General features: G+C 39.5%; 2 protein-coding genes across 7 annotated transcripts in view; both read left to right on the plus strand.

Moving 5' to 3' along the window:
* mbnl3 (muscleblind-like splicing regulator 3) overlaps positions 1-18764 on the plus strand; it is a 32105-nt gene extending 13341 nt beyond the window's left edge. For 3 of the 6 annotated variants that reach the window (XM_039812745.1, XM_039812748.1, XM_039812747.1), the window contains exons 4-9: positions 573-776; positions 870-1106; positions 2549-2702; positions 5252-5287; positions 8380-8474; positions 9441-11875. In XM_039812745.1, the coding sequence (XP_039668679.1) occupies positions 573-776; positions 870-1106; positions 2549-2702; positions 5252-5287; positions 8380-8474; positions 9441-9458 (744 nt within the window). In that variant the 3' untranslated portion in view covers positions 9459-11875. Of the gene's footprint in view, positions 1-572; positions 777-869; positions 1107-2548; positions 2703-5251; positions 5288-8379; positions 8475-9440; positions 11876-16835 lie in introns of those variants that run through there. The other 3 variants (XM_039812750.1, XM_039812751.1, XM_039812749.1) reach the window with 3 other exon arrangements.
* Positions 18765-19458: 694 nt separating this feature from the next.
* On the plus strand, positions 19459-23751 carry rap2c (RAP2C, member of RAS oncogene family). The gene is made up of 3 exons (XM_039812752.1): positions 19459-20501; positions 21624-21909; positions 22474-23751. The coding sequence occupies exons 1-2, from the start codon at positions 20229-20231 to the stop codon at positions 21900-21902; spliced, it is 552 nt and encodes a 183-aa protein (XP_039668686.1). The 5' UTR covers positions 19459-20228; the 3' UTR covers positions 21903-21909; positions 22474-23751.
* The last annotated feature ends 1379 nt before the right edge of the window (positions 23752-25130 follow it).

Below are 25130 nucleotides of genomic sequence, written 5' to 3' on the forward strand. Positions count from 1 at the left end.
ACTTCTGTCCCCCAATAAAGATAACATAGGGAATAAAAAAAGAAGAGCATTCTTCTGCCTATTACTTATATATTACTCATTATTATTATTATTATATATGCAAATAGTATATACATATATATGGCTTCCTTACAGTGTGAATTATATACAGACATGTTTTTAAATTAATAAAAAAATGATTAATAATTGAATGCCATGTTACACATCAGTTTTTGTTTATTTTAGTTTTTGTCATATCTTTGGTTAAAACTCTTGCACAAAGTAGATTATGATGCAGAGAAGTTTTATTTAGCAACAGTGAAGGTAGCTTGGTCTTATTCTGCATTTTATAAGGAAATTTGAAACTTGACATGTACAATCTTTTATATATTATTCATGTGCAGGTTTTATTAATGTTTAAAGTAGTAGAAGCATAGATATAGGCAACTGCATTGGTTCATGCATGGTTCTCATTGCTGTAGAAAACCCACAGCATTAGTAATGTTGCTACCAAATCCTTCACAAAAGCCAGAGAAAGCTCTGTCATAACATGTTTTGTCTGTCCCGTCTCGGCCTTTCTTTCCCTCCTTAAGACAACATTCTCAATGACACCCTCACTGGCAACATGTCCCAGTATGGCGTTCAGTCCATATCTGAGCCACATGGGCCCAGGCATGGGCTTGATGTCTGAGCTGCTGCCCAGTACTCCCCTGCTGGTCCCTGGGAGTCCCACCGGTCTGGCAGCCATGGGCAACGGTACCTCCGCACAAAAACATATGCGCACAGACAAGCTGGAGGTATGTGGCCTGCACGCAGTTGTTGTGTTTCTGTGTTTGGCCAAAGTATGATGAAAGGTAAAAGTTGATCAGTGCTCCCGCTGGCCCTCCCAGGTTTGTCGAGAATTCCAGCGCGGTAACTGCACGCGGGGTGAGAGCGACTGCCGCTACGCTCACCCTCTAGAGGCCGGCATGGTGGACTGCAGTGAGAACTCAGTCATCGTCTGCATGGACTACATTAAAGGTCGCTGCAGCCGAGACAAGTGCAAGTACTTCCATCCCCCGGCTCACCTGCAGGCCCGGATCAAGGCTGCACAGCACCAAGCCAGTCACACAGCGTCCACCGGCTTGGTGAGTCCAAATACTGAGAACTCTTTGTTCTTTTTACAAAAAATAAATAAACATAAAATGCTTTTCTATGATATGCTAAACACACACAGGTGTAAACCAATACTCACCTTTTCAAAAGTTCACCATATCTGCTTAAAGGTCCCATGACATGATGCTCTTTGGATGCTTTTATATAGGCCTTAGTGGTCCCCTAATACTGTATCTGAAGTCTCTTTCCCGAAATCCAGCCTTGGTGCAGAATTACAGCCACTAGAGCCAGTCCCACAATGAGCTTTCCTTAGTATGTGCCATTTCTGTGTCTGTAGCTATTGAGGAAAAAAAAGGTGGAGGGTGGGGATGTGACCTTGACCAACTGCCACTTTGCTTGTTTGAAAGCCATGATGTCTCTCTCTCATGGGTGGGCCAAATTCTCTGACCTCATAATGACCTTATGACCTCATAAGGAGCAAGATTCCAGATCGGCCCATCTGAGCTTTCATTTTCTCAAAGGCAGAGCAGGATACCCAGGGCTCGGTTTACACCTATTGCCATTTCTAGCCAATGGGGGACCATAGGCAGGCTGGCCTGCATATTAATGTTAAATAACCTCATAAAGTAAAATTTTCATGCCATGGGACCTTTAACATAGCAGTGAAACAGTAGAAGATTTTCTTGTCCCCTAATGGATATTGTTAACTGATGCAATGAAGGATCAGGGTATCACAGTATCCCAGCCAGCTTGAAATTTGATAATGTAGTCTGAGGATTATGTTTTTTCATGAATGTCTGCTACCATGCATGTGCCTGAGCCTGAGCCTGTACTTTCAGCTACAAGGGCTAAAGTTAGCATTGCGAGCAGCTGTAACATATTCAGGTCAATCTTCAGTGCTGATGCAGAAAAACAAGAAACACACTGTTAGAAAAAAATGCATAATAGTAAAATGAAAGGAATTAGACACATTTTGTATCCAAAGTTGATATATTCTGGCATTCCTTTGGTTTTTGTTGCTGTTACTATTCACTGATTTAATGTTAAATTAATTAAAAACAAATAAAATATTTAAATAAAATATGATACATATGTGTGTGTATTCATGTTATATTTTCCTGTTATGAGTAAATGTTTATCTTAGTTATGAGTTGAAAAAATTGGTTATGCTTCAACAATGAAGATTCTTTGTAGAGTGCAAAATCCCAAATCCAATAGGCATGTTCCAAAAAGTGAAAAAAAGGTAGCACATTTCTCATCTTAGTTATGTTCCACTGCAGTTTGTTGTTTCATCTCCGGCCCTATCAGTGAATGAAATCATAGCAATCCCATTTCACTCATGGCCTGACCTCTGGGCTGTCCTACATCACTTCAGATAATCTGAGATACCGCAGTGTCCTCTTGTGGTGGTAAACAGAAACATCCACACCGACTGGATGTTGATTCTAAAGAGCCCATTCTCTTCTCCTTGTAGGCTCTGCCTCCAGGTGCCATGCAGCCGCTACCAAAGAGGTCGATCTTAGAGAAGAGCAACGGAGCCGCTGCCACCGTCTTCAACCCCAGCATGTTCCACTACCAGCAAGCCCTGGCTAACATGCAGCTCCAGCAGACAGCCTTCATCCCCAGTGGTGAGTCCCTACACACACACACACACACACACACACACACACCACACACACACACACACACACACACACACACACGCATGTGCACACTGAAACACAGCCCATAAAGTTACCATACATGAATGAGATAAACTGGAATCATGGAGCTTGATTCTGGGCAGACATTGCAAGAGTTTTTATGTGAGGCGACTAGGTGATGTTGTGGGATACAGGGAGTTACAGGCGTAGTTTCAACATTCTGTGGCTTCTCTACTGTGTAACCATTTGCCTTTACTCCTTCCATAACTTCTACACTGATGAGAGCTGTTGATGAGAGCTGTTGAAGCCAAAGCAAAGTTACATTACAGTAATCATCAGACTATAAACACATCAGAGTCGAGCCATTATGTGGGACTGTTTGTGCATGGATTGGTGGGTGCATGCATTGCAGGTTCCTGGAGGTTCTTCGATTTAAAAGCAAAGTTGCATGTGTTTTGGCTGAAAGTAGCAGCTGGCAATGTAACGAAAGAAAGTGAGAGGAGATAGCCAACACCAGTCCTACTACTCTCAACCATATGTAAGGTCCTCTGACACGATTTTGAGATTGTTTTGGTTTTCATGTGGCTGTCTGGTTGTTACTTTAACAATCAATAGAGACTTGATTTAAAATGGTTTAATTTAGATTTGAAGGATGGGTTGGCTGGAAATGTATAATCACTGTTTATTGGATGAAATTACTGCTGAAACAATTAGTTGAGTAATTGATTTGTTGATTGACAGAGAATTAATTGCCAACTAGTTCTAAAACCACTTAATCGTTTAATTTATTTATCAAGCACAAATACCGAATATTTACTAGTTCAATCATTTACTGCTTTTGTCTGTTTTATGTACATATAAATTAACTTGAATATCCGGGTTTGTCAATATACCATTGTCTAACCTTTGATAGATTAAATAAGTAATTGATTGAATTGAATAAAGAATCATTGGTTAAACCAAAGATGAAAATGAAGATGTGCCAGTGAAAAAAGAAATCTTATAGGGCCATGAAATAGTGTTTATGAAAATGCATTTTATTAACATATATTTAAAACATAATGAAACAAGACTAACACTTGCGGGTGTTGTGTCATGTTAACTGTAAGCAAACAGTGGTTAGTGAAATGCTTGAAGGCTTTCAGACATGAATTATTGATATGCAACATGCCTAAATTATATAACACTAAGGTCTACAGCGAAACACCCACATACCTGCTCTGTGGTGAAGATACTCATGCACATTAACAGGTTTTATCTTCATGTATTTCTGCTTTGAAATATCACTTCTACAATTAGGGCTGGGCGATAAATCGATTTTATCGATTAACTCGAATGTGTAGTTAACGTGGATTTGTTTAAATGAAAAATCGATTTTCTCCTTAACATCCGCCGATGCTCCCCTCTGGGCTCCCGTAGCTCCGAAGGGGCTCATCCCTCCCCCCGCGCGTTTGCCATAGAGATACACAAACAACATGGCAGGCAGCGACAGGGACTAACATTAATTATTTTCTTAACCAGTCGTTTCATTACTTACTTATCTGTAATCTCCGCCGAAATGGCGGCCACTCGCAGTGCACTGTCCCCGGTTGAGATTCACCTATTCTCGGTAACTGAACCACCAGCTACAGCTGACCTGAAGGAGCACCATGCGGGGCACCAGAGGCCGTGTTGATGAACTCTTTTGCGGCTCAACACATCTACTAAATGCCGCTGATAAAACCGAGCTGTGACGGAGGTCAGTAGCGGCTTAAACAACTTGCAATCGCCGCTGTGTAGCACGGAGCTCCGCTCCAATGTTTGTTTTTATCGCTACGAAGGAGCTTGCTACAGGTATGCTACATTCAAGAGACCACGGGATGTTAACGTACGTTACTCTGCAACAGGTGAAAATAGGGGCAAGGTTGCGCAATAATGTTAAAATGATTTGAACTTTTAGCGAGGAATGAGAAGTGAATTACCTGTATGTGTGAAAACAGCTTTATCTCACGCATCCGTTTTGTTTTTGTTGAATATATAGCCCCAAAAAAAAACAAACTCAAACCAATTTATATTTCCACAAAATTGGCATGAATAATCATAATGGTATACATGCCCCATGTGTGTGTATGAGTCAAAACTAAATAAAACTTGTTTGGACATTTTCTTTGTCATCTGCAGATTGATTTTAAGTAGAGGGAGAGAAAAAAATCGATTTAAATCTTAAATCGAATTTTTTTTTTTTTAAATTGGGGATTTTATTTTTAGGCCATATCGCCCAGCCCTATATACAATATATTAATACTGATTAAAGCCTCAATGTATTGTGTGTGTTTGAGTGCCGGCACACGTGTGCTCTATCTGTGACAGCCTCAATGTCGCTTGTGTTACCTGCACTGACCTGAACCTGTTGACTCGCATCAACCTGCTGTTGCCGATTACACCTTTTTCTTTACCACGACTCTTTCTCCTTGTTTTCTTTTTGTTCTCCTCCTGCTGTCCTTCTCGTCTGCTCTCATCCATTTCTTATTTTGTTTCTAAACATAATGTGACAGGCTCTGTTCTGTGCATGATGCCCTCCGGAGACATTGGTAGGTCTGCTGTATCATAGCTGGAGATCCGTAACTATACTGTATGTCGCAGTGGACAGGAGGCTTTACTGAATGATTGATAGATTAATTGAAACATGACCGTACTGGTTAGCATGTTTTTTCCAATTAACTACAAATCATGTATGTTTTACAGTTACGGTTACAGCACAACTTTCCAAAGCCATAGTATTTTAGGGTTTCAATGCATTAGTTTTAATTCATACCCGTACAGTATAATTAACTTGAAGAAAGTTGTCACTTTCCTATGATCGGTTATGCATCACATTTAATCGCTATTTTGTCAGAGAACAGGTGATGTTTTTAGTATTTGTTTAAAATTGTATTGAGAATAGACAGAACATGTGGGGAGAGAGAGAGATTGGGGATGAAATAGTTGAAATCAAACTGGGGATGTTGCAATGACATGGCAGTGCCTTGAACACTCGGGCCAACAGGGCACCCCAAAATAATAGATAATGTTTTATAAACACAGATTATTGTGTCAGCTACTGAAGACCATATGGCCCAAACAGACTTTCATTGTGGAGCTTTCAGCCCATTGTCTTCTTCAATGCATCATGTCTATTGTCTGCAATCACATTGATGTCCTGTTTGTTTAACAAGTCATTGTTTTTGTGTAAGTAAGTAATTCATTTCTCTGTGCGAGCATGCCTGGTATGTGTGCATGCGTGTGTAAACTGTATGTGTGCTGTAGGGATTATGAAAACCCCAGTGCCCAGACTCTGTGGTGAGGGGACTCCCTGTAGGTTATCCCTACCCAGGCCTGGCCTGTACCAGCCCCCTTAAACCTCCCAGAAACTAAGATAAACAGGTCTTAATTGAGTCAGCAGTGATTCCCAGTTTTCAGTGAAGCTGTGTGAGGAAAATATTCACAAAACTGATACTAAAAAATACAACAATAAAATATTAGTTTATTATTATTAGTAGTAGTTTGTACATGTACAATGCAGCTACTCTTTTGAACAATTTACTCATTAAACATGTTTACCTAAGTCTATCCAGACCAGTGAGCCAGGCTTCTTATCTGTGATAATCTAGTGCTGAGGTGTTAACAATGACTCAGAAATATATTATATGCTTCTGATATAATCATATCAGAATCAGGACGCACATAGAAAAGGAAGATACAGTGTCAGTTGTGGCGATGCTGATCTTAATTGCAGATCTCTCATCAATCCACAAATCTTGTGGATGTGTGTGTGTGTGTCCATCTATATTACATTTACCACTGCTGCATGCTGATATGATAGTAATATACATTTGGAAAATAATTTTGCTGTCAGTAAAAGTATAAACTCAGAAGGCAGAACAAATGTGACTGTTGATGTTATAAACCACAATGAAATTGATTGATTGATTTTTTTCGTTAATTAAAATAAAATTGAAAAAATAAATACAGGATATGGGCCCTATGAACAAATTTTCAGATTTTTTTTTAAGGATAACTCAGTAAAGCTAGTATACTTATTTCCATTTTGGTCCTTAGGGGGTACACGGACAGTCGTCAGCAAATGACGAACTTGACAACATATAAAAAAAAAAGAGATAGATTAAAGGGTTAGAAGCAGAAGTCGAGATATCCTGATTTTTTGTGCCTTGTGCCTTGGGTCCAGCTCCAAAAACGGCAGATCCTACATTTCCCATATGCATCCAAAAGCATCTCTACTCTCCATACCTGGTAAATGCATGCCACTTGCAGAGTTTAGAAGATAAGGTCTGTATTCGAAACCGCCTACTGCATACTACTGACAAACGCAGTGTTTCATGCGGTATGCATACAATTGGGACATACTACTTCATAACATTGTGCCTTGAACTTTGACCCTCTGCACAAAGGATTCTGGGTCAGAATAGCCAGAAAAGCATGCTGTAAAATCCGACCGGATGCAGTAGGACATCCTAGTATTTTTGGCATGCTGTATTTGACATACTAAATCTTTTTCTGGGATACTAAATAGTTATAAATAGGCTCTGCACACCCAAACAGGTGTTTTTAATCACTCTGGTTGATTAGATCTCTCGTCAGGTGTAAGTTATCAAACTCTATTTATTATTATAGCAATGATAACAGTGTATGTACAAAGTACAACCAAACCAGCAGAAGTGTAAGTGAGATGTTTATTAAACACAGTTGAATTCGCCCACACAGTCCTGAGAAGAGGTCTAATTAGGAAACATTATTGAAACACCTGTGTGGATGTACAAAGGTTTTAAAAAATAAATACCCCTCCTCCTGACATCATAAGGGTTTATTTTCTCAGACTTGCCAAACTCGAAAAAGACGACTTATGTATCCGTTTTCAGGCTTAGTAGTGCTTCCAATGACTTGTAAACCTGAGTTTTCTTTAATTAATCCCTAAAAATAGACGTTATCTTTGGTAGCCCCTTTTACCTACATGCTTTGGATATTATTAATTAAATTGAAAATGAAAAAGCAGAACACACTAGTGTGAAATTAAATTGGTGCTGTCTTTGTCTAAAACCCCTTCATCTCTAGACATGTATGAAGTGAATACAAACGGAAAGTGAGATGTTAAAATGTATCTTGCAAAGCTAATCAGTCACTCAATCTGACAAAATCACGAAATTATGATTATCAACTCATAGACTGCTTTAAACTCTTTCTAAAGAAGATATACACTACTGTCACATTGAAGCTGTGACATTATTGAAAAAGGTTTTTCGTTTCTTATTGATCATTTGCTCTCTCCACACACATGCCCTGTCCATTTGTATACAATATATCAGATACTCTCTGATTAGATTGTATGACTGTGTATTGCCTTGTTTGTTTAACTACCATTTGTTGGTGAAACAGTGCATTTTCTTTTATTTTGTAACCGGTTGGCTGATTAAATATGTAATTTATCTCTTATTTTGTTTGCATGTGTCTTGATATTTGTTCATCCTGGCAATATCACTTGACTTTTGATCCGACACATTTTGCCATGGTAACCATATCATTCCTGTCCCCCCCCTTCCTCCTCCTCCTCCTCCTCCTCCTCCTCCTCCTCCTCCTCCCCGCCCACATCCTCGTCCTCTGTCTTTCGTCTGACTCGCCTGAATAAAAGTTCCCATGATGCACGGTGCCACCACCTCCACTGTTCCGTCGGCTTCGACGCCAGTCACCAATGTTCCTTTCGCTGAATCTGCCGCCTCGAATCAGGTTTGCTCTTTCGTTTCAGTTCTCTTTTATTTTTTAGATCAGTAGGTCCGAGTCCTATACGTAGTCTTCTTTCATCATGTTAAAGAAACACCTGCCTGTAGTGTTTTATGTTCACATTTCATCTGGCTTCACTTTCCACTCTGTTGTAGTCGGAGCAAGTGATAACAGTTAAAATAGGTATCTGTTTTCATCTAAATGTCGTAGTTTGGTGTATCATGCCCCACTGTCTGTCTCAGTCTCCTATGTAATCCATTTGACGTACAGTATGTGGTCTGGCATCAGTAGCAACCCTGCTATAATTTAAATGCTTCTCCTCTTCTTTTTTTCTTTCTTTTTAACAATTTCTTTTTTGATTTTTTTGCACTCAGAAGTTGTACAGAACAGTTAACAAATTCCCCCTCGTCCCCGACCCAACCCACAACTCTCCTCTTCTTTTAAGTGAATTCCCTTTAATATACAGTCTTCTATCATACAGATTGGGACACATTTCATGAAAAATAGCAAGGAGGTTTAGCAGTTTAGCATCCAAAATACAGTGTGCTATGTTGATATTATTTGTATTTACTTTAAGGAGTTGTTAACCACCAATCCCATTTTAGTGCAACTTGGTTTCTGATGGAGAGTTTTACATTCGGTCTGAATGTTTTTTTAAAACCTAGAATATAGGAAGAAATTCAGAAGCATAATCCTAATCCACATAATTTGTCAGATTTTTTTACTCTAATATAATTTAAAAGTTTCATTCAAAAATTGATAATAAACATTATTCAAAAATACATTGTCTTATTGCACCTTGACCACATGCTGTGGTAGTTATTTGAAAACCAAATATTGTCAAGTTTTGGCTTAAATACTGGCTTTACATTTTAAATATTAATTTAAGGTTACTGAATCACTGCAGGTTACTGTTTTGAAGTTTGAATTCTCTGCTCCTCCTTTCATCTCTCCCTTTCTCTTTTCCATTAGACCCCTCCGAGCTTCTGACTCCTGATCCATTGGAGCTCCAGTGCGTTCCCATGGAAACCCATTACTGTCCTGTCCCCAAACTGCTGGTGGCGGCTCCTGTGGCGCTTAACTCAGTAAGCCTTTCCCGAAACTCAAGTTAAAGTCCCTGTAACCTGCGCACTACCAGGGCGGTCATCTTTTCTGAATGCAGCGAACATGTGCCTCGCCTACAGTGCACACTGACTGAGTGTGAAACTTCTTTTAAGATATTATGAACGTAAGAAAGCTGCGATGGTTCACGCAATACAAGCCCAGACTTATTACTGTTGCTTTAAAGCAGCCATCTTGATGCATACTGACTTGATCAGGCTGAGCAATATAGCTCCCACGTTCTTACAGCCATACATGCCCACACCTTAAAAGTGCAGCAGATATGTGCGCGCACACTCAGACACACACACAAACACACACACACACACACACACACATTTAAGACTACATGTCCTTAATAGGTTGGAGCCATCACATGAGGCGACCGAACACTTTTGACTGTTCCAAAGTCAGAAACTCTGAAAAGCTAATACTGGAAACTGAGACCACCCGTTGCTGGTCTGCAACCAGTATGTGTTGTCAAAATAGTGTTTCATATCATGTCATGTTTACGTTTAAAGATGGCTACAAATGTAACATTTGTGTTGTACCATGTATACCATTCAGTTTGTTCTCATGGTCTCATCTTGCCTGATGAAACGCCAACAAGTTGTTCATTTGTTTGTGCCTTTGATTTATCTGCTCAGCTGCAGAGGAGACTTAGTTTCCCCAAATAATTAAAAACACTTGACAGCATACACTGAAAAATGTTGTTCTGCAATTAAAGGCAATATTTGTTGTTACAAAAATACTGTCTATGAACTTTTAGCTCCTATTCTAAACCTAAAACAACAGTGATCGCCACTTTACATTTATATCGTTTCATGAATGTTAAGTATGATTTGAAACTTTTTTTTCTCTCCCGGTTTCACAGTCAATATCTGGTACTGGATAATAGCATCATATGAGACATTACTTTTTATGTAATGCAACAATCTTAAGGAACTACACATTGAAAGAGTGACATAACATTAGCATTCAATCACTTCTATACTAAAGGGGCTGAGTTGAGAGATTTTTAAGAATGCGCCTTTCTTGATTTAAGAAACAAACTGCATTAAAGCAGGTGAGGTCATGTTATTAAAACAGTTGAATTTAAGTGATGTAGTATCTTTAGTCATGGCTGTGATGGGTAATTGTCTAATGACTGAAAAGGAAGGGTTGTTTGTCCTGTTTCCTCCATGATTTGATATCTAAACATGGTGTAAAAGAATGGCAATCTCCAGGTGTAGTCAAGTTCACTTCTTGGCCTCCCCATGGATTTGTTTCCTGTTCCTGTGTTGTGTCTAAAGTCTGCATGTGCCAAGTGGTGGATGGTATATGCAAGTAGCTGCCCCATTTAATGCAATACCTGAATAATTCCTCTAAATGAATGTCTCCCTCTCAAACTCTGAGATGTACTTTACGTAAAAAGGCAGTTTGTTTGTGTAATTCTCTTCTTTCATGCAGCTTTTGGATTGAACACGTGGCACAAGATTTTTATGTTTTATGGCTCTTCAGGGAGAAAGCGTAGAACTTGAAAATGTCCTGTCTGACTTTATAATGTGTCGTCTTTTCTACTGATGTGTCCTTTTTGTCAAAAGTAGTCAGACTCTGAATATTGCAGCCACACCAGTTTATAGCCAGAACTGATTTATGGTAAAGTCAGGAGATGGAGGAATAAATCACCCGTTTGATGTCTGATGGTAAGAAATTACAAACCAGTTGGATATTCGGTTTTCAAATGTCTGTAAGGAATTGCTTTAGGTGTGAAAAATTGAACGTAACAGCCTGGAAACCGGGCTGAAATAACTTTTATCCAAATTCAAATGTGCCTCTTTTAAGTCTCCTCAACCCACCACTGTCAATACACTGTAAGAACAGACCAGTGATCAAATATGGATATGCTATTTGGAGTGTTAGTATAAGAGTAAATCACATCTGTACTAGTTTCTTCTCTGAGACAGCTGTGCTGTCTTATCGTTAATGTTCAGAAATAGATCAGTGAGTTGTGTGCATACTTAAGTGTGTTGAAAAAGACAATGGATTACATACTTGTTTAGTTGTAAATGCTGCAGATATTATGGCATTTGCCATTGAACATTATTCATTTTAAATAATGTTATTGTGTCGTGAATGTATCTAATGCAAAAACTCTACACATGCCCTTCTAAAAGACAGGCATGTTGAAATGTAATGATTCACTATATATAGACTCTTTCTGAGGTCACATAGGTACCATGCTGATACTGTGTTAAGACATATTAAAGTATGTGTATTGTTATATAGATTTATATTTAATGTCAATGGATGGTGTGACTACTTTTAGAAATATCTTTCACTCCCAGAAAAGGTAGAGCAGTATTTTACAAATGTACACCATACAGGTACATACCAGTACCATTTATTGCTTGTCAGTTGTTGTACCCCTCCCTTGGAAAGTACCCAAAATGCACCTATAAACAATGGTATAATCATGGGGCAAAATTGAAGAAGATTTAGCATTTGTTTTTCCACTGGGGAGGCTGTACACAGAAGCAATAGTGTAGACAGACCACCCAGTAGGGGTTAGTAGTGCTGCGACAAAGATGTAATCCCTCACCAGTTACCACCCATTAACACAGCCAACTGTGTTTAATGGGGGCAACATGGAAGTAGAGCTCCCTGGAATTGACCATGGTTTGGGTGGGTGAATGCCTTTTACCATCTGGGAGCCCAAATCATTGTGCTACCTTAAGTTCACATTGAATTGGTATCAATGTGTCCCTTAAAGGAACAGTGCGTTTATTCGTTTTACTTCCGAGTTAGATGAGAAGACCGATTCTGCTCTCGTGTTTTTGCTAAATATGAACCTCGAATCTGCAGAAACTTAGCTTAGAATAAAGACTATTATAGAATAGAAACGGCTAAAATACACATAACAGCATCTCTAAAACTCACTAATTACCACATTGTATCTTGTTTGTTTAATCAGTACACTAACAGAAATGTAAAAACAGGGCCCCTGGTTAGCTCGCCTGGTAGAGCAGGCGCCCATATATAGAGGTTTACTCCTCGAGGCAGCGGCTGCAGGTTTGACTCCGACCTGCGACCCTTTGCTGCAGGCCATTCCCCTTCTCTCTCCCCTTTCAAGTCTAAGCTGTCCTATCCAAATCAAGGCCTAAAAATGCCCCAAAAAAGAATCTTGAGAAAGAAATGTAAAAACGACTCAACGAGCTTGGATTGTAGCTTTAAAAATTACGTCAAACCTAATTTGGCATTTCTGTACACATGACATAAATACCAATACGATATATCTACAATAAACTAATATTGGCCAATAAACTGCTCTCGTTCTACTTTGGACAGAGCTAAGCTCGCTTATACCCCTGTTTCCAGTCTTTATGCTGAGCTAAGCTCATAAAAACTGTCTTCTGGTTCAAGCTTCATATTTACTGCACAGACAGGAGATTGATATTAATCTTCTTGTCTAACCCTTTAAAGGAAAGTCAATAAGCATGTTCCCAAAATGCTGAATTTTTTATTTAAACTGTCACTTTTTGTCTCCATGGTGGATCAAACATTTTGTCGCCTGTTAAATGCCTATAATCGTACATCTGTAAACAAATGTACTTTTTGGTAGAGAAACGTACTACTCCTTTACCCCTGTTTTTGAGTGTGTTTAGCAGCTAAATTTCCACCAGTCTTTCAACAGAATAATGTCTCTCCTACTCGATGAAATTGATGATTCGAATGTCCTGACAATTTAGTTTGTCTAAATCTTACAGCTTTTTTAAAGACTAGCTTTGTCCAGCCAAGAAAACCCCTCCCCCTAGCCTTCATCTCTCCCCTTTACATCATTATGCCTTCATTAACTGCTTTCCAGCTGGAAAAAAAACAGAATACTTGATTAACAAAATGTGCCTCTGAAGGCATTTGAATTTTTAAGTACATTTAGACATATGTATTGATGCACAAGAGTGTGTTAGTTAGGGGAATTGCGGTGTGGCATGAGAAAATTTAGTTTTTACATCTTTCCCTTTCTCATTCTCTTGTACTTGATTTCCTTTAGGCCTCACTGTAGTTTTTCCTATACAGTCATGAATCATAACTCTGAAATATGCAAAATGCTCTGATCATTGTGTCAAGTGACCAGATCCTTTAGCATGTGGACAGTTAATTCGGTCCTGAGCATACTTCTGTTGCCCGGGCCACAAACAAAGGGCCTTATTTCTTGATCACTGTATAAAGATGTGATAGCTGTGTATGAAAGTGACATGTATTAATGGTAAGTTAAGCTTCTTCTTTTTTTTAACTGACATAAAAAAAGACAGCATGGAAATAAAAAAAATCATTTATACATAGTTAATAGTTTGTGTAGACCAAGAAAAAAATATATATATAATATGAAAATCATTTGTACACAATGATGGAGTCATTGTTATTGGTAATAGCTGTTGCTATGGCAACAAAATGACAACATGGCTACCTTTCTATTACCCTAATTGTGATTTTTTTTTTTCACGTTATTTGAAATAAATAACATCACTAACTTATTCAAAAAGGGAATGTCTAATTAGTTTGTCTTGTTGTTGCAACGTGATTAAGTATTTTGTATGGGAAACTTAAATCCTTGTAATATCCAAAGGTCCTTAGGGGAGATCAGGTGTTTATTTTGTTTTGTTTGTTTGACCTTAATTTTTTTCTTTTTTTTGTTCTTGTACATGGTGTTTTTGAGAAATAAGAATGGACTTTGGCTTTTAAAGCAAACGCCTATCTGTCAGGAAGGTAAAGAGGCTTTTGGATTTATTGAAAAGATCTTCATCTTTTTCTGTAAAATCAAACTAGTCAGCATTTCTCACTGTTCACCTCCTGCAGACTGGATGGCCCTCATTCAGTTGTGTCTGTATGGGGGCTGAGCTTGTATTAGTGAGTTCTGTTTCAGTTTGGCCAAGAGGGTGGTTCAGAGGTCTCTTTCTGCCCAGCTGTGCTGGGTGATGTCGATCCTTGCTGAGGTGTATACGAATGTGTGATGTTCACCTTGTTTGCACTTATGTACATAACTATGTCAAAATACTCAAAATTTATTTTGAATAAATATAGATGAAAGAGTTGATGACAAATCCAATCAGTGTATTGTTAATGATATGAGTATGTCTATAATTTTATTACTTTATAAAAAGATTGCTTTGAGATATCTGTCCTATTGTTTTTTTGTTTGCTAGAGCTCTGTTCTTTGCCAAGCATGACTTTGCCTAGCTGTAAACCATGAATGCTTTGCTTTCAAAAAGGCTTTTTTTCAGTGAATTTACTGTAATATCTGACCCTGATATCAAACAAGAGAGGTAGATTAGAAGAAATAGTCAGTCTGGAATATATATCATAAACCAGTACTAACCCTTGTTCTTAAATGCTCATCATATACATGAATGCAGGAGCATCCCTATCTCCAGTAATGTACCCAAAAAGCACCGAGTAGCTCCACCTGCTGGCTGAAAAGCAGCCAGAATGAAAAGAGGAGCTTTGTGAGATGTGTTCACAGGGTTTTGAATTAACTTGACTTTTGTCATTTTGTTAAATGCGTTATTCATTACTCCCTTGTTGTCATCATCCAAAACAACAATACATCTGAATTCTCCTCAGGATTTTAGTTAAAACTGCAAACAACCTGGTTTTCCAATGTTATTCTTGCAGCAGCAGCAACATCCTTACACAACTCTGTTCCTGCAGATTTGGACATGTGACGTCCTTCAATTGCTATTAAAGCCAGCGATTTTGTTGCCATGGCACTTAGGTCCTAGTGGTGGATTGACTGAGTCATCCTGGTGAATCAGTTCACAGCCCTCTGACTCCACATGTGGAGTGGACTTAACATACTGTGGGTTTCCAGTGACAAACGAGTAAAAATGACTGTGACTTTGTTTTGAAATTGATTTATTGTTGCCATTATTTTAAAATGATTTGTTTGTAATTGTGCCTTTATCATGCAAGATGTAGTTTTCTTTTACACTCTACATTTAAATTGACTTAAACAGCACATGTCTGTGTAAGACTATTCCCTTTATTAAAAATCCTTTGTTGCTGAGTCATTATTAAATTGGGTACAATCGCAGACTGAATGACAACCCATAGAAGATGATGAGGGCCAAAGACTGTTCAGGACTAAGCCATATGAAAAACTCTCTCTGACACTCTAGGACAGATGTGAGAGTGACTGCTGTTTCTTAGTCATCTATCGTTTCACTCTGTTTTCTGCTTGTGGTGCTTGTATGTGCTGCTGTGCTACATGCCAATTTATTTTGCAGTGTATAGCTATTAAGAGTAAGTTACTGTGCCTATGATGAGTTCTGCGATTTCTGTTTGACCTTTAATAAAACACATAATTGTGATCCTCAGTGGTATGTTTTGTTTTTGTGTCACCTTTAAAGACATTTTCTATTTGTTTCCTGGATTGTGTGTTTTCACCTGTGTATGACTTGATGGTATCTATATGACTAAAGGTTATATTTACAGTGGAAGTCATGAATGTCTCATGAAAATAGACTTACAATATATGAAAATATTGTATAGGAAACTGCAATTCCACTCAGTTGAAGAGATATATGCTTATTTTCAGGTTGCTACTTGTATTTAGGGTTTCTGCTAGAACATGGTTTACATGCTTTAATGTTCAAAAAAACATTATGTTTTGTATACTGTCTGTCTGAATATACCTGCATTCACCCTCTGTCTGAAACGCTCAATTTTAGCGCCCATCTCTTTAAGCCCCTTCCTGAAAAGCCCAGTCTGTTCTGATTGGCTTACGAGAAAAACATGGTGCACCTTTGCAAAGGTAGTTCTCAAGCCATAGGTAGAGATACTCAGATGGCGGTGTGTTAATGAGCCTGCATTTGACATAGGAAGGGGAGCCAAATCTGCTAACAACCATTTCCATTCACGAAAGTGAAGTTACCATGCTGTTTAGAAGATAGAACACCCACAAAGCAGCCAGACCAGACTCTGTCTGTCCCTCCACACTGAAGCTGTCAGGCCCGCTGCCTCTGTGTAGCAGTGCTCTATTCTCTCTCTCTCTCTCTCTCTCTTTTTTTTTTTTTTTTTTTTTTTTTTTTTTTTTCTCTCTCTTGTGTCTTAATTTCAGGGGTGGATATGTGTGTGCGGGAGTCAGGGGTCCAGCTGCTTCTCATCAGCCACAATCAACCTCTGCTTCATATACCCGGTTCTTCTTCAACTAAGCGTCAGATTGTGGATAATACTTTCACAGTTAGTCACGGTCCAGCCAACCTCTAATCTTGTCTCTTGTGCCTGCAGTTTGCCATTTGGACCTGACTCTGGCACCACTCAGGACCCATATTGGATTCTCTCAAAACCAGAAATCGCATTCACTGGATGCCGCAACAAGCCTCCTCATCCGCCCCCTCTGCACAACCCCGCTCTCTCTCCAAATAACTCAGACTTACCCCTCCTGAAAACCTGGACTCTGCCCCACTTGAATATATTCAAATAAACCTTGTCATCATTTATACCCCTGGCTCTGAGTTCTGTCTGCATTTGGGTTCAAATTGTCATTCCACCATAACAGAAGCATTGCGCTGATCAGCTGTGTTCACAGACATCTTTAACACCTCACTGGAGACATGCCATATACCAGCCTGCTTCAAGTCCTCCTCCATCATCCCCGTCACCCAAAAACATAAGGATCACAGGACTGAATGACTACAGACCCATCGCCCTGACCTCTGTGGTTATGAAGCCTTTTGAGCACCTTGTTCTGTCACACCTCAGAACCCTCACCAACCCACTCCTGGACCCCCAGAGCCAACAGGTCTGTAGTCAACACTGTGGTGTCCTTCTGCTTCCTGGACTCCACCATCTCTCAGGACCTTAAGTGGGAGCTGAACATCAGCTCCTTCATTAAAAAGGCACAGCAGAGGATGTACTTCCTGTGGCAGCTGAAGAAGTTCAATCTGCCAAAGACAATGATGGTTCACTTCTACACTGTCCTCATAGAATCCATCCTTACCTCCTCCATCATCATCTGGTACGCTGCTGCCACTGCCAAGAACAAGGGCAGACTGCAGTGTATCATCCGCTCTGCTGAGAAGGTCATTGGCTGCAATCTTCTGTCCTTCCAGGATCTGTACACCTCCAGGACCCTGAGGCGGCCAAGAAAGATTGTGGCCGATACCTCCCACCCAGGTCACAAACTTTTTGAAACACTCCCATTCACATATTATATATACTGTGAATTTTTGCACATCCGATCAATATTATAACCATAAACCATACATCCTTCCTTCTTTCCCTTTCTAAAAATTTTACATTGTACATGTTATTTTGTGTTATTAGTGTCTTTTTACAAATTTTTTTTAAATATATCTATTCTGTATTTATGTTCTTGACTGTAGCAGTTCTTTGTCTTGTTTATTCCTTGTTTATTGTATGCACCAAATACATCAAGGCAAAAAACGTACTGGTAATAAACTTTAATGCAATTAGTTTTTTTATGATATGTGCCCTCTAAAAAAGCGTCTTGATTACTTGTGATGATATAGGCCAATACTTACACCTTCTACAACCCTCCAGTCTACAATGTTAAGTTAAGATATGGCCTTTGCAAGTTTGCATATCAGACCAAAACAATCAACTTGTTTTTGACAAATTTATTTTGGAAGTACTTTTTAAGCACCATATGCTGAAAAGAAAACCAAAAGAAACAAAAGCATGAAACATACCAACATAAATTTATCTTTAATACATTGTGAAGAGTACTGTAATAACAGGTTGAAAATCAGTCTTTCACTGGCCTCTCTGGTTCAAAGTTTCAAGCCTGTTGCATCTTTAACTACACATAACCGTTATGCCACGGCGTACTGACACCCTTTGGCGTACACTTCTACATCACTGTAGCAAGGGGAGAGCAGACAATCCACTGGAGGACAGCAAAAAACATGATTTTCAGCTGGTGGTTAGAGAGTGTAAGTTAAATCCCTTCCTGTGACACATCTGCTCACTGAAATTTAGAGCATTTAAGCTTTCATAAACAAAGTATAGGTTGAACACTAACAATTATCATTAGCAATACATTTAACATTTATCATTCAGCAATATAGTTTTTTTAAGATTACTGTCTTTAATTTTTTAGTGACAGTAGAAATACAGAGAGGAGAGAGAGGGAGGATTGGAATTATGTGGCAGGCAACAAACTTTCCCCCAGCCAAAAACAAACCAGGAACATTGAAGTTATGTGGTATGCGTCTACACAACTATGGATATTTATCAATAAATGTTTTCATCTCGTATTATTATTATTTTTCCTGTGGGATTTTATTGCATGACCTTAAATCAATCAAAACATCTGACTGAAATAAACAGTAAACAAACAATACATGGTTAAACATATACATTTGGCATTCCTCAGTAAATTAACATGTCCAAAAACTGACTACGATGAAATGGTGATAGGAGTCATATTTTGCAGCACCTGTAAAGATGTTTCCAGTATTCAGGCTCATTGAAGTTAGACTCTTAACCCCCCCCATCCAGAATCACTACACGTTATGGTAACACATATCCTGGACTTTTATCCCTGACCATTGCACATATTATATATACTGAATATTATATATATGAGAACTTTGTACATCCCCTGATTAATAATTTTGCACACCCTGCTGAAAAACGTACAGCCTTCTTTTTCTTTCTAAAACAGGTAGCATATATATTTTAATTGCAATATTTCTATTCTTTATTTATTTCCTTGACTGTTGCAGTACTTTGCTCTATTGTTTATTCCCTTTTCATATGTTTATTGTTTGCGCAAAACACGCCAAAGCAAATTCCATGCAAGTGAAAACTTGGAAAATTTGGCAATACATCTCATTCTGACTCTGATGTAGCGGAGGCTTTTATTCTGAAAACAGTCACACCGGAAGTCTTGTTGTCGTTAGCGGAAACCAGACTAGTTAGCTTCAGGAAATCAGTTGGTAGAAAAACCTTTCCTTTCTGTGAGCAAACCTCCCCAACACTGAGTCAAACATACATAGGAGCAGCAACTAACTGTAGCCAATGGACCCTCGGATTATAATATTGAATCTGTGGTGTGTCCGTCGATAGCACGCACGAGTGCCGAGGCCGGAACCAGAACCAGGCCCGGACGGACGGACAGAACCAGCGCTGCGTTTTGCGACACCGGCGGGCTTGTGTGTGTGTGTGTGTGTGTGTGTGCGCGCGCGCCGTTCTCTTAACACATCCATGGTGTGTGCAGGAATTGGCATGCTGTCTGTAGAGGAAGAGTAATGTGTATCACCGTGACTTGCTGTCCGTAGCTAGACAGCAAGTTCGTCGATGAGTCCCCGGTACCTGTGGTTTAACAGATCGGATGTAAAGGTTTGAGGCTCGAGCATGGGACCGCGTGAATTTAGCCAGAAGCGAGCTAGCTTTAACGCTAGCTTACGTCAGAGTTAACGTCAACGGACATCAACTTTTACTCGCTAAACTAGCGAGGCAACGTAAGAAAAACAACGAGTATGAGCGCTACCCCTGGGTTTATATGAAGGAAGAGAAGTTATTGTATATTTCCTAACATTTGTCAGTTCGCTTCTTAGCTAGCTCTTTAAAAGGCCTGATAAATGTATCTGCAGCGAGTATAGCAGTGAGGCTATAAGTCGTTAGCTGCTAAGTTAGCCTGCCTTGACCGCCCCAATGAAAGAATACAAAGTAGTCGTGCTGGGCAGCGGCGGTGTCGGCAAGTCCGCGCTGACCGTCCAGTTTGTCACCGGCACCTTTATCGAGAAATACGACCCGACCATCGAGGACTTTTACCGAAAGGAGATCGAGGTGGACTCGTCTCCCTCCGTGCTGGAGATCCTCGACACTGCGGGGACGGAGCAGTTCGCCTCCATGAGAGATCTGTACATAAAGAACGGACAGGGTTTCATCCTGGTCTACAGCCTGGTCAACCAGCAGTCATTCCAGGTACCTGATGTCACCTCACACACCTTAAACCACACACCTTCAACTGTTCATAGCTAGCTAGGTAGTTAATCACAGCATTTAAAAGCTCTACTGGGGTGTGATTTATACTACCTGATTGCAGCGCCCTGCACCATCCAAATGTTACTTTATTATCCAAAGACGGAAATTAATCTGATTTAAAATACAATCCATAACGTTACATCCATTTAAAGCCAGTGGTGCAGTAGTAATCTTAGGATAGGATCTCATGGTGAATTGGCATCATTTTATAGGCCATTCTGTGGTATCTGGTGAATTGCAGAACAACAGTTGACTATACGTCACAATATATTTGTAATTGTAGAGAAAAAATGCCATTTAAAAAGTTTATAGATATCAACCCTTGTGCAAGTAAGCCATGCAGGCTTTTCAAGAAAACTGCACAGAAACATGCTAGTGTGTGACATTCAAGGGACAAACGGTTACCTAAGCTACCAGCTTGCAAAACAGGTTCATATATGGTTAAGTGTATAGGACACACATTTGTCTCATAGTAACCAAAACAGTTTGGCTAAACTGTGTTTAATAGAAAACTCAAAATAGTGAAATGCCACAAAAACCTAAAGAAAAAAATACTATGATCTACAGGTTCAATAAAGACAGTATCACCTATGCCAGGGAATGTTTCATGACATATGCTTTGTCCTTGTTTCCATACTGCATGCTAATTGTATACAATATGTAATATATTCAAATTCTCATTGTATACTGTTTTTGCAGTTAGTGTACACAAATAGTATACTTTAAATCTTTTGTACTAACAGGAAATGCAATACCAAAAATCAACCTGGCACTTTGGGAAGCTGTTGGCAAATAAACTTTACAAAGCAAAAGGAATGTATATTCTTTTTAGCTGTGTCACCACAGTGAGGAAATTAGTTACAGTATTTGACTGTACCCAATTTCCTAAGTACCAGGTTGGTTTCCATTATGAACTGCATATTGAAAAGCTGCTAAGAAAAAGTCGTATGAAATTGGAAAAAGAATATATTGCCATACTGATTATTTGTGTCAGTGCTACAAACAGCCTGCGGTTTTCATGAGAAACGCACACTCATATCCTCTCCCTTTTTCACCTTTCAGGACATCAGACCAATGCGAGACCAAATAGTGCGAGTGAAACGTTTCGAGAAGGTGCCGTTGATCCTGGTCGGGAACAAAGTCGACCTGGAATCTGAGCGTGAAGTGGCTGGTTCAGATGGACGAGCTCTGGCTCAAGAGTGGGGCTGCCCTTTTATTGAAACTTCTGCCAAGAGCAAGACTATGGTGGACGAGCTGTTCGCAGAGATCGTCCGACAGATGAATTATTCCACACTGCCGGAGAAGCAGGAACAGTGCTGCACCGCCTGTGTGGTACAGTGAGGAAGAGGTACAAACACTGCAATTCCCATCCTCCTTTGCATGGTTGCATTTATATTCGGGCTGCCCCAAAGAGCTCACAAGCGCAGCACACTCACTAATTTACCAAATGTGATTAAATGTCCCGGCAGTGTCTGTGTATAATGGTTCACAAGCTGAGGAGAAAAGTGACAAATGGATGACTGTGTGGGGTTTCAGTGCAGTGTGAGGGAGAGGAGCGGTTCAGTTGGAAGTGAGAAAGATGAGTGGGTGGTGCTGCTCCGTGCAATCCGTTGGTTTAGCTTGTTATCATAAGATCGCAGAAAGTATGTGGCATGAAGAACACAACTGCATGAGCAGCTCAGGGCCGTAGAGACCAATGAAGCAGATAGTCCTGTGAGCCGAGAAAGAGGAAAATGTGACATCCTGAAAAAGAAATTATGTTCCAGAACAGGAAGTAGATTATGTGAGAGAAATTGCCTGTGTTCACCACACAGATGCACACTGAGTTTAACCATTTAAACCATTTTGTTGTATTAATAAGCTGTTTGGGTTTTTATTTTTTTTTATTTTTATTTTTTATTTTTTTTTACAGATGCATCATTTGTCTGGATCACCGCAAGGATTTTGATGAACCATGAACCTGGGGGACAAACTGACAAAAACTTACCGCAGCTGGTAAAGTTTCTGTTCAATGTGGTTTCCGACTGTATCACAGAGCATTTGACAGGAAAGACGTCGGCCCTATTTTTGATATCATAACTGTTAGAAGACGTTTCTGCTGCAACCTTAACGGCCTTTGCGTTGACCCAGGATGGAGTCAGATGGACTTGTAACGAGCGAGAATGATCATCTGTGAATTTCAGTCTTTTCTTTTCTCTCCTTTTAGTCAGAAGTATCCCTGAAATAAGCAGGAGTGTTTGTGAGGTTGCAGCTTCTTTTTAAAGCTGCTATAATCACTATTATATACTTTATTACTTGTATTATGTCTCAAGTTTGGAATTTGACAAAGTATTTCATAATATTGAAACATTTTGACTTTTAAGCATGCATACTTCGACCAGTTTGCTGCACAGGTGCTGCTCACTTTATCTTGAAAATCTTGTCTAAAATAGTTATTTTAACTGTCACAAACTACAGTAGCGTGTACAATGATTTTTTTTTTGCTTCAGGAAATTGAGACAGGATGTACAACTTTGTGGATTAAACCTGTAACATCAAGAATTTACCTTTTTTATTATTGCAGTAGCCTGAAGCCGCTAAACTCATCTGAAAACATGCATGCTCAAAATTGAAAATGTTCTACTAAATCAACTTGAAGTGATAAGGAAGAGTTATTTTACTGTTTTTAGCCTGAATTCTGTCAAAATGTCTACAAGGCATGAATCGCGTGGACGCAGGTCTTCCATTTTCAGCTTTCTCGAGGAGTCTCTGGGAGAAAGATTTTGGAACGACTAAAGGAAGCTCACAGTACATATTTGTGTTTGACTACATGACGTGTGTTGCTTTAAATTCAAGAGACAGCGATTTCTTGTCATCAAATAACTCCCGTTGCAATGTGGTTTGATAAAAGTTCTGGCACAGTTAATCAGATTTAACTTTGTATTTTTCTTTTTCTTATAGTAACCTATTTATTAAAAACTAACGACATGGGTAGCCAGTTTTAAACTTTTAATTTTATACTAGTTTTCGCTTTTTGTGACTTTTCAGGATACATGGTACATTGTTTTGTTTTTGAAGCTGAGGATTTAACAGAGCCTTAAATAATTTCTGTTGCACCCTGGTCTCATGTTTCTTTCTTTTCTTCGTAAAGATATAAAAAGCTGTTGTCATTTGGTAATAAACATGCTGGCATTTCTGCTTTTGTCATTGGGCACAGTTCCAGTATTATCTTTGCTCGACATACATCAGTAGACAATATTGGACTTGCATTCATCAGGTGGCTAGAAGCACGACTACAAATTAATAATAATGATAATAATGTTGCTACATAACAGTAAAACAATAGGATTATGAGGGACAAAAGCAACAGTCCTCTTTTTGTGCAAAAATGCATTACAAAGTTATGAGGCTTTAGCAGTCGATATTAGACGAGTCAAGTGAGTATGTGTTAGTTTGTGATCAATTTACAGCCACTATGAACAGGAGGAACAGCTACAGACAAAGAGCTTTCATGTGAGTATTGTTTTATACAGACTTGGGGGGGGGGGGGCAGCATAGTAAGACCTAGGACTTGTTGATGTTTGTGGTCATATCTGACGAAAAGAAAACAAAGAGATCTTTTCTGAAACTACATTGTTCAAAAATACCAATTGAATTCTCAGAAACCGGCTACACTTTCCACTTCCTCGTGTGTGTGTTTTCATGCACCAGGCTGGCAGGGTTGAGTGGACTTGGTGTGTGCTTAGTAAGTTTTTTTTCTTGCATTTGTCACACATGGTGCTGCTGTAGTTTCCACATCCTCCAGAGCACAAAGCTGTCTCTTCTTCTCGTTCTGGGGTTGTCAGGTGTAGCTGCTGGGTGCTCGCTGAGCCTGTGCATCCTGCACTGAGCTGGCAGCAGCTGTGTGACGTCTCTGAATCAGCAGGGTCACCACTCCTCCTCCCAGCTCCTTAAGGGGGGAAAAAACTCAACGGAGTGTCTTGACCCGGTTCCTGCTGGGTTTATCTCAGTCTAGAGTTGTAGGCAGAGGCATCTATACAAACAAAACACCACAGTGCCACTTGGCTGCCAGCTGCAACAAAACAAAGTCCTCTTAACACAAAAACAGGACTATCGCTAAGAAAGTAAGTCATTTGCTAATGTAGCTTGGGATGATTCCCTGGTGCTCACAATGGTGCGTGTGTAGTATGTTTAATTATAAGACACTTTTTATTGGGATCAAGAACACTAGTGCTTGTATCTGTGAAGGCAAGCAGATGAGAATGGAGCCCTGAAGAGAGTATTTTCTGATTTATGGAGTGATAAAAAAGAGCCAACATTCCCTCTGTAGAAACTGTTGACTGTAATATGTCAACAAAGTAAAATGCAGAACCTGGCTTACTCCAATGTTCAGATTTCTGTTCTGTAGGTAAATTAGCACATATTTAATCTGACAATGCCTCATTTATATATTTAAACATACAACAAGGGGCGACCTCTTGCTCACCCAGTAAGAGCGTGTGCCCCGTGTAGGCTGAGGCCTTTGCAGCAGCCCTGGTTCGAATCCAACCTGCGGCCCTTTGCTGCGTGTCATCCCCCATCTCTCTCTCC

The sequence above is a fragment of the Perca fluviatilis genome, chromosome 10 (genome assembly GCF_010015445.1).
Source record: "Perca fluviatilis chromosome 10, GENO_Pfluv_1.0, whole genome shotgun sequence".
NCBI lineage: Eukaryota > Metazoa > Chordata > Actinopteri > Perciformes > Percidae > Perca > Perca fluviatilis.

Excerpts from the sequence above, each read along its gene's own strand:
- rap2c (XM_039812752.1), top strand. The coding sequence starts at position 20,229 with ATGAAAGAATACAAAGTAGTCGTGCTGGGCAGCGGCGGTGTCGGCAAG. Across the intron at positions 20,502-21,623 it reads TCAACCAGCAGTCATTCCAG|GACATCAGACCAATGCGAGA; the intron begins GTACCTGATGTC and ends TTCACCTTTCAG.